The sequence below is a fragment of the Poecilia mexicana genome, unplaced genomic scaffold (genome assembly GCF_051168715.1).
Source record: "Poecilia mexicana isolate PSO_F unplaced genomic scaffold, ASM5116871v1 scaffold_17, whole genome shotgun sequence".
NCBI lineage: Eukaryota > Metazoa > Chordata > Actinopteri > Cyprinodontiformes > Poeciliidae > Poecilia > Poecilia mexicana.
In genome coordinates, this window is record NW_028263386.1 from 28,958,199 (window position 1) to 28,967,606 (window position 9,408).

A 9,408-nucleotide genomic window follows, 5' to 3' on the forward strand; every position below is an offset into this window, starting at 1 on the left:
TTCGATTACTTGTTACTGAAAAAAGTCCTCCAATTAGAGTTACGGGCAACTGTGGCTCTATGGATAGAATAGTCATCTTGCAATCAGAAGGTTGTAGGTTCAATTCCAGCTTCCTCCTGCCACATGTCAATGTGCCCCTGGGCAAGCCACTTAACCCTAAATTGCCTACTGAGATGCATATCAGTGTATAAATGTGAGTGCGAATGGGTGAATGTGACTCTAGTGTAAAGCGCTTTGACTGGTCAAAAATGATTGGATATAGCGCTATATAAGTTCTGTCAATTTACCAAGTCACTGTCAATGTATTGCTGCTTGTATGCTCTAGGGTGGTCATGTTCAGTCCTCAAGGGCCTGAACATGACCTGCAACTTTTAGATGCTTCCCTGCTCTAACACGCCTGAATCAAATGAATGGCTCGTTGCCAGGCCTGTTCAGAGCTGATCCTGGTCTGTTGGAGTAAGGATGCATCTAAAAGTTGGAAGACGGTAGCTCTGGAGGACTGGACTTGAGCACCCCTGCTCTAAGAAGTACAGGGAGGTGGCCATTTTCAGCCAAAGGTTAAATTTTTTGCCATTTTTTATGTTTACACACTGTCGGCTTCATTTTTGGTCAGGATACAGTTAAGGGATGGGGGATTAAAAGTTATCAATATGAGTTTCTGAGCATGTTTAGAGGGAGTGGCCAAGTGGCAGACTTGGCTTATTTGCCAAAGCAAATGAAACACTATAACTTTCACTCACAATGGCCAAGTAGCACCATATTTGGCAGGAGTCATCAAGGTGGGATGCCCGACAAGCCTAATTTGTCATATTTTGAGGTAATCTAGGCCCCGCCCCCTCATAACAGGAAGTGCCTTATTTTTCCTCGGAAAGCTCCATCTCTGACCCCTTAAGCTTATCAAGATGATCTTCAGTCAGCAGACGGACAACAAGTTGGTCTCACTTGCTTTGAAGCACACAGAGTTTTTGATGGAGCGTGATTGTGGTGGTGTGGTTAAATCAGAGGTGACCTCATATGTTTGGCTCTAAATTCCACCTATTTCAGCTGAGCTGCATGATGTTGTTTGCAGCAACCCACACCAATGGAAAACCTAGAGGTTATGGTTTTGATGGCCCCAAATAAACCCAGATATTTTATTTTGTCTGAAAGACAAAATGCCAAAAGCGTCAAGTAGCTAAGATTAAAGTTTTCAATGATGTTACAAGGATCTGCAACCTCTCAATTTGAATACACACAGAGATGCGTGTACCAATATCCTCACATACACTTTATTGGAAAGAAAACCCAAACCAAGAATAATACGCCAACCTACTGTTATGTAGTTCTGGTGTTCACAACCAGCCAGTGCAAAAGTGTAGTTCCAACAAAATGTTGACCAGAGCTGCATCATTTCTTGCTTTTTCATTACAGGCCTATTCTTTTGGGAGACATACGGCTGGCAAAAGTTTACACTCCACTCTGAGCTGCTAAGGGCGATGCCCCATAATCTGCCCTCTGATTGGAGTTTGCAGGTCTGGCATTTGCTCATGCAGTGAGATAAATCACAGGAACATCAATAAATGTAATTAAATTTTAATTAATACTTATCTGTGATTTTGATCATGTGCCTTTATTATTTATTTTGATTTTTATTAACTTGCACATTTAAAGTTCATGATGTGTTGAGTTTGCAAGTACTGTTTATAACTATTTAATGTACATGGCTCTGAGAAGTATTGGATATGACAGAATGCCAGTAAAGATCTGGAAATATGTGATCATTTCTTATGATTCCATACAGCCTATCTTCTACAACCTGATTTTATAAAAGAAACAGGACATTGAAAAATAATTTAGTCTATTTACACACAGATATCCTATTGTACTGTAAAATTTACATTATCTACAGTAAGTAATTCAGTCAATCAGCACGGTAAGCACTGGGTTTAGTGGTTCTCCTTCCTCTTATATCTAAAGTCCACATCATATGTAGGTTGGAGAATTCCCAGGCCGGCACGGGACTGGTCTAAAGGAGGAACTCTGATAGCAGGGTCTAATAATTCCATGTCAAAGTAGGACAGCATCAGAGTTAGAAACTGCTTGATCTCATACACAGCAAAAAATCTTCCAGGGCATTTTGTGACCCCCGACCCAAAGGGCATATAGAAGTAACGCAGCCGCCGCCCATTGCGGTAAAATGTGGTTTTCTCCTGACCTTTCTCATCCAGGAAACGGTCAAACTTGTACTCCTGCAAGAAGGAAGAGAATGAGAAATGAAGAGCAATAGAAAGCAATGTTTCACTTTGTAGATTCAATTCAGTTTCATTGTATAGCACCAATTAATAACACATCATCTCGAAGCACTTTAGAAAAAAAGTCAATTCAATTAAAGTCAGACATTCATTCCAATTCATCTTATTTATCAAACAAAGTGGTCAAGTTTATTATTCAAATTGATTTTAAAAAGTGTTCTAAGGAAGTCCAGCAGATTAGGATAATGTGGCATCTTACATAAGGATCTTCATAGATTTCTGGATCATAATGCACCATGGGAGGATACAGGGCTATGACATCATCTTTCCTAATGCGGTAAGCTTCTTGGTTGTCAAGGTGAAGCAGGAAGTCCTCTTTGGCAACCCGAATATTCAAAGAGGCACTGGAAAGCCGCATGGCTTCTTTCATGATGCTGTCTATAATCAATAGATAAAAAAAAAAGAAAATCTGTATTTACAATACAAATTTTCTTAACTGAAAAAGTAAAATATTCCAAGCTTTAATTTCCTGGGTTTCACATATTTTATACTCATTTTGTAGAAATAAAACATACATTTTAGTAATCTTACCCAAAACAGGCATGTTGTCTAACTGGTCTCTGCTCAGGTTTAGCATGTTTGGCTCATCGGGGTTCATTGTCAAACCTGAATCCCTCAGAACTTTCCGGACTTCTTTTTGAGCTGCTTTCATAGCATCTGGACTCCTGGGCACAAATGAAGTCATTTAAGTTGCATTTCTTTATCTTTTGTTGCCTGTATTTTATAACTTTTCTTGATTTTCCAACAAACATGAAATAAATCCTTCAATATATTGTTATCAAGAGTTTAGTTTCCAAATGGGTTTTAACTATTTAAAACCTATTTTAAAATAGGTTTCAATAGAACATTTTCTATAGCACATTTCAAAAGCCCTTAGCATAACTACATTGCTATATATTAAAACAGAAATAAATAAAACAATACAAACATACAAAACATGCACATACAACGTAAAAAATGTAGCCAGTACAGTAAACATTTTGAATGGTAATACCATAATAACTTTCCACTTGTATAAGTTAATATTATTATATTACTGGATTGTTATTGTGTTACTGTTGCAGCATAATATAATAATTTGAAAATGAAATGTGTCATGTGACCAATGATCGCTTGTGTCAACTTGATTTGTCGCCCGTTCCTTTAGGTGAAATAACTGTACCTCACTCTAAATAATTAAATAAAGACTACCAAAATTATACATCCACATACATAAGCATTTTTCCAGTATACTAGAGATTTTGTACAAGACACTGTTCTCAAATGTGTTTTAAGCATTTTTAAGAGAATGTGCTGCACAGTACTGCTGGTGTCCTTAAATGCCTATGAGGATTATGCCATCCACTTTGCCAGGTTTCAGTGAGCAAACAGCATATAAACATAAGTAACATGATTAAATAAGTCTTATTTGCAAGAAACAAAGAGTTATTTTGTACTTTTAGATTATTGGCTGGACATGATGCATTTTCAAATGGTTTTTATTCCATTTGCATAACAAACAATTTATTGCATTATTTGCAAAATATCATTTAATTATTGGCTCAAACGCCTCATTACATTAAGGCCTATACATACTTCATTCAATGTGTGAAAATTGTCTGTCACTGACGAGGACACGTGACAAAAATTGCGTCATTTTGTTTGCAGAGATGTGTCCACCTGCTGAACTTTACATGCGCATGCCACCCCCAAAAAGATGCCACCCTGAGTGATTGCCCAGGTCACCCATATCAGAAACCATCACTAATTATTGGGAGGTTTGATGTTGTTGGGCAATATTAAGTTATTGGTTAAGGAAACAGTTAATATTTTAACATTTTAACATTTAATGGTCTATTGAGAAGGGAAGCTTTATTAATTGTTATAAATATGGAAGTTAGTATACAGCAATGACAGTCTGTTAAAAATTTCTAACAATTTTCCACACAAGCTTCCAGCACAGCTCACCAGAAGCTGGTGCTCAGGACAGTAGGCTTATTGTTTAACCTCCAAATCAAATATCTGTAATACAGCAACACATAATGACCACTGTGGTAATAAGGAAATGTTGCCCTAAAGCAGAGTTTCTCAAGCCCGGTCTCAATTCCTGATTCAAATGATTGCATGACCTCATCTCCATGCTATAAGTGCTACAGAAGCCTGTTAATGACCCACTTATTCAAGTAGGTGTGTGACAGAAGGGAAACAGCTAAAATATGTGGGCAGTGGTCCCTGAGGACCAGAACTGAGAAACACTAGAGAGCAATTTTCTTACCTAATCATATAAAATAGACTCCAGAATGTAGCAGGCAGTGTGTTAGCCTGTGAAGCCCAAAGCAAGGCAACATGGGTTCTAGCTTTGCTCACATCATTAAATGTAGATAGGGAGTCATTCAGTATCATCCTCATAGAGATCAAGTCAGACATGTTGTGCCTCTTGGACAGGTTTTCTGCATGCATCGTCTTTGCTAGGTTCTGCAAATTAAATTAATTAAATGACATATAAAAGTTACATTCAAATGAATTAGAAAGGTGTTATGACTTAATATTTTTGCATCCCGATATCTTGAATACTATGCACTGACCTCTCTGGCACTGTAGGCACTCTTAAAAACATGGATGGGCAGGCCAGCTACAAGAGCAGGAAATATCTTGTCAAACTCCTTGAAGTTCTCCAAAGTGTTGAGGACCAACGCCTTCTGTGCAGCCTGTCTGATGTGACATTTGTCTTCTCCAAGCTCCTTACCAAACAGAGTCAGGTAGCCAGCTTCAAACATTACCTAGTTAACACCAAAACAGAAAGGACTGTATCAGGACTGCCTAAAATACATTCCCTTTTAGCAGTAATCAAATTCCTTAAACACAGCCTGCCCGACATCTGAAAACACTTTCTTTAACGATGGAATCCACTGATTCAAGTCTTCTCATCCTATAGTGCTGTTACTCACCTTGTGGCAGAAGGCAAAGATCCCGTCCACCTGCCACTGATCTTCACTTGGACTAAGTCTGTCTGACTTAAGCATGACATCTTGCAAGTGGCCCATCATAGTTTCTATCAGGGAGGGCAGAGCTTCCCCCTGCAGTGTCTTCAGAAAGGTTTGGTGAAGGTTTTCTGTGGTGTAGCCATGACGAGGGTCAAAGCTGTCATGACCAAATGCCTAGAGATGGGAGGTCATGAAATATTATTAAAGTTCTTGTAGCTTAAGAAATTTTCTTTTCAATATGTTAGATTAACACCAGTGTCTACCTTAACAGATGTAGCAAAATGAAATTTTGTCCAATCAAGGTGTCTTCCTTGTCTGATGACTGAGTGGTAGGAGAAGGGGTCACACAGGAAGTGGATGTATTGGCCTGCTATCTTGCAGGTGAAAATATGACCATACATCTTCTGCCGGCTGCGAAGGAACTGAAGAGGGTTTGCTCCAAATTGCAAAGCACAGCCCAGGTAGGGAATAAAACCATTTTCAATGACAGGCTCACCAGCTTGCCTGCAGAAATCACCAAAATAGCAATAACATTTTTAAAATTCCCCACTTTAACGTGGTCGACTGTTTTGTTCTTTAATGACTTTGATATTCACTCGCTGCAAAATCTACAATGTTGTAAATATGGTAAATTTGTGGTAAATAAAACAGTCATACTTGTGAAATCCCACATATTTTCAGATATAGTAAGAAATATTGTATGTATTGTATACATACGTACTTAAGGTATAATTCCACCTTAATTGCAAGAAAAAAAAATACACTAAAAGCCGTTTGATTCATGTTTTTCTGCTGAGGCAGATGATTTTTAAACTTACTGAACCCTTATCTATTTAACTATTTTTAAACAAACATCCTCCTAACAACTGAGAGCAAAACAGCACAAAACATTATGTTTCTTGCTCAATAGCAGCCACAGTGACTCATCACTTCATAGCAATGATCACTGTGACACATTTTATACCAAAGTCATTTCTAGCCCAGCCATCCATTTGCATATTCAGATTACTATAGCAAAAAGCTGCATTTATTCTCTGAAAGTAAACGGTCATTCACTAAAAACCAGTGCAAGTAACACAGTAACAGTTTCTGCAAATCAGCATAGCAAATCATTCTATAAGAAGAGATGCTGTATCTTAATGGCACCTTCCAGGCTAAAGAAAAGTTTTATTACAATTATTGTTACTCTCAACACCTTTTTAAATTTTAAAGTTCTTTAGGAATTACAACAAAAGGTTAAAAACAGAAATTTAATGGAAAAGGACAAAATAAAACAAAATCCAAGTATTTACATTTCATCAGTCCAGTCTTACCTGCGTCTTATGCCCAGAGCAAGCCACAAAAGGCAACAAAATCCAACTACTACTCCCCAGATCAAAGCAATACTTATCATCATTGTAATGTTACAATGGTGACGACGATATCGACAATTAAGATAAGAACAAGATCCGAATCTGAAAGTGACTTATTTTTTAGTACTGCCCCATACAGATCAATCGAATTATGTTTATTAAAGTTGAAAGTCCCATAGGAATTCTCATAGAAGTTCACTGTTCTAATGCAGAAATACTTAGGCTCAATTGTTGCTGCCATTCACTGGAAAAGTAAGTGCATGTGTCTGTTGTGATGAAAGAGGCAGCAAGTGACAGCTTTTATATTCCTCCTCCTTATGGGAGGGACCACTGGAAAGGTGAGCGTATAGTTGTATGTTGCTCAACATAAAGTAATATGTATGATTTGCTTCAGGCATATTTCAAAAGTATGTTAAGTAAAAATAAGTTATTTCTTGTCTGCAATAGGGTTTTTCAAAGATGATTCTTTGATAATTTAATCTTTTAATGGCTTTTGTAATATTTTTTAAAAACTTTCAGGCTTGATAATAAAAAAAAAGTTGTAATTTTTTAAAATATCATGGGATATTGTGAAGACATGATACCCAGGCTGTTAATCTCTCAGGGATCTCTCTAGGAACTGGAATTCCATGCATAGCGTGTGCAAGAGTGATGGCCTTGACCAGAGTCCATGGACAGTGTTACTGAAAGACTGTTTTCTGATACGGCATCAGGGTTAGTAAATAGATTCAAGGTCTCACCTTTGTTTCGGTTGCATTTGAACCGTTAGAACTGGTTTGGGTGGAAAATGAAACTGGTTTATCAAGAAAGACCACATCTAAAAACAACAAACACCATCAAAATAATAAAGAAAATTCTGTAAAGTTAGAGGAAGTGAGAGCAGTAGGCAGGGGCGCCACCAGGAATCTTGGGCCCCCTGACAAAAAATTTTTTTTGCACCCCCCATCCCCATGCAGCTGCTGTTACAATTTTTTGAGTCTATTTGACCCATAAAAAGCGTCACAATTTTAAAGGCTTGCATCTGCCTTGCTTTCTTTGGTTCAATTCTGATAATTAGCACAATATTTACTGCTCATGAATTTAACATCCAACAGTCCACATCCAATATGCTTAAATTTTTTCTATTAGTTTTAGATACTGAAATGTCTCTCCCCATGAGCAACAGTCAAAAGCAACGTGCAACTACACATGAAGCAATCCAGACTTCTCAAAAATGCTATGTAGTTGCATTTTATTCAAGCTGCAGTATAACTTTAATAAAAAATATGTTTTCTCCATATTTGTTAAAACTGTCAGCATGTTGTAGCAGTTTGTTATGGGACAGACAATGTGTGAAAATAATCAATCTCCTCCATCTCCTTCCTGATCTATTGTTAGCTAAAGTAACGAACCGTTCTGACCAAAACAACCAATCAGATGCTCTTAGCACTGTCAATTATCCTCATTCACTCACTGCTAAATGTGCTAATGGTGGAGAAACAACTTATCATTACAAGAAACCGTTTATCTGCCGTCATTGGTAGCTATGCTAACTAAACTGAGCATTCACAGTTTGAATCTGCACAGCTCTGTGCTATGCTAGCTGCAGCACGGCACAAATCAAGGGGTAGGAAGGATGAGCAGCACCACATGAGATTATGATTGACAGCACTAAAACTCTCCTACCTCTGATTGGTTGTTTCTAGCACTGGGAGAAGGCAGAGGAAATAGATTTTTCACAGATTACCTCTCATACCATAGTGTCACAACATAATGACAGTTTTAACAAATATGTGAAAAAAAAATTATATAAAAGTTACATACAGCAGCTATAATTTCACTTAGAAGAGGACGGGTCAGAAGGGACGTGGGTTAGAGCTGCTGCTGACTGACACTTGTTGTTAAGTGGTAATAGAGACAAGTTAAATATATGAATATGTTGGGTTTTTTTTTTCCGTAATTCATTAAATGCTAGTGAAAAGGAGGCAAACAGTAGTCTGTAGTTAAGCTAACTATGCTAAATCGTTGATAATCTCACACAGTCTACTCACCTCTCTTGGAGAAAAAACTGGGTTATAAATTATCACTCTTGGATTTTTCTCTCTCTCTCTCCCTCTCTTTTTTTTTGAAAACCTGATTTTATAACTTTTCTTAGCAGCATAGTAACTGCCACAATCATTCTTGTTTCCTACTGTCTGCAGCTGAACAGCGTCACTCTCAGGCGCTCTAAGCAGGAACGTTTTATGTTTTCGCACCCACCTGAATAATATGTAGTTGCAACCCTGGTGGGAACATTAAAGTTTTACTGCTAAAAACAATCTTTGAAAGTACAATATGATTAATTTTGTAATTGACAGGGCCACGATTCTTTTTTTTTTTTTAATTTCTATGAACAATAAATTTACACAAAAGTAAAATGTTCGTTTTTGTGGCGCATCTGTATCTTATTTTGAAGGGTTATGTAAATGTTACCATAGCGACCAGAGTCAGAGCGTTTGGGCAGTGGTCGAGAGGAGATGAGTAGAGCTTGTGAGTCTTAAGTCTGGTTTAGACGGCAAGATTTAAGAACTGTCGGCCGATTCTCCAAACCTTTGTGACCACAGAGCTGATAAAAGTACAACAGGTTCGATCGGTTCATGTTCAGCCACACGGCAGGAGCAACAAACCACACGAACCGATTCCAGTCACGAACATCCCGATTCCAGAGGATAATCCAGAAAAACCCCAACATAGCGGGAATTTAAAATAACCAAACACGGATGACGATGTAGAAGCAACAGTGACAGTTTGTGGAGTCATTTTAAGAGATAAAAGACTAAAAAA

General features: G+C 37.7%; 1 protein-coding gene across 1 annotated transcript; it reads right to left on the reverse strand.

Moving 5' to 3' along the window:
* Positions 1-1,246: 1,246 nt before the first annotated feature.
* Positions 1,247-6,876, reverse strand: cyp7a1 (cytochrome P450, family 7, subfamily A, polypeptide 1). The gene is made up of 8 exons (XM_015011390.2): positions 6,568-6,876; positions 5,518-5,758; positions 5,219-5,428; positions 4,856-5,050; positions 4,546-4,745; positions 2,823-2,956; positions 2,491-2,669; positions 1,247-2,228 (listed from the first exon to the last, which is right to left on the reverse strand). The coding sequence occupies exons 1-8, from the start codon at positions 6,648-6,650 to the stop codon at positions 1,926-1,928; spliced, it is 1,545 nt and encodes a 514-aa protein (XP_014866876.2). The 5' UTR covers positions 6,651-6,876; the 3' UTR covers positions 1,247-1,925.
* Between the last annotated feature and the right edge of the window lie 2,532 nt (positions 6,877-9,408).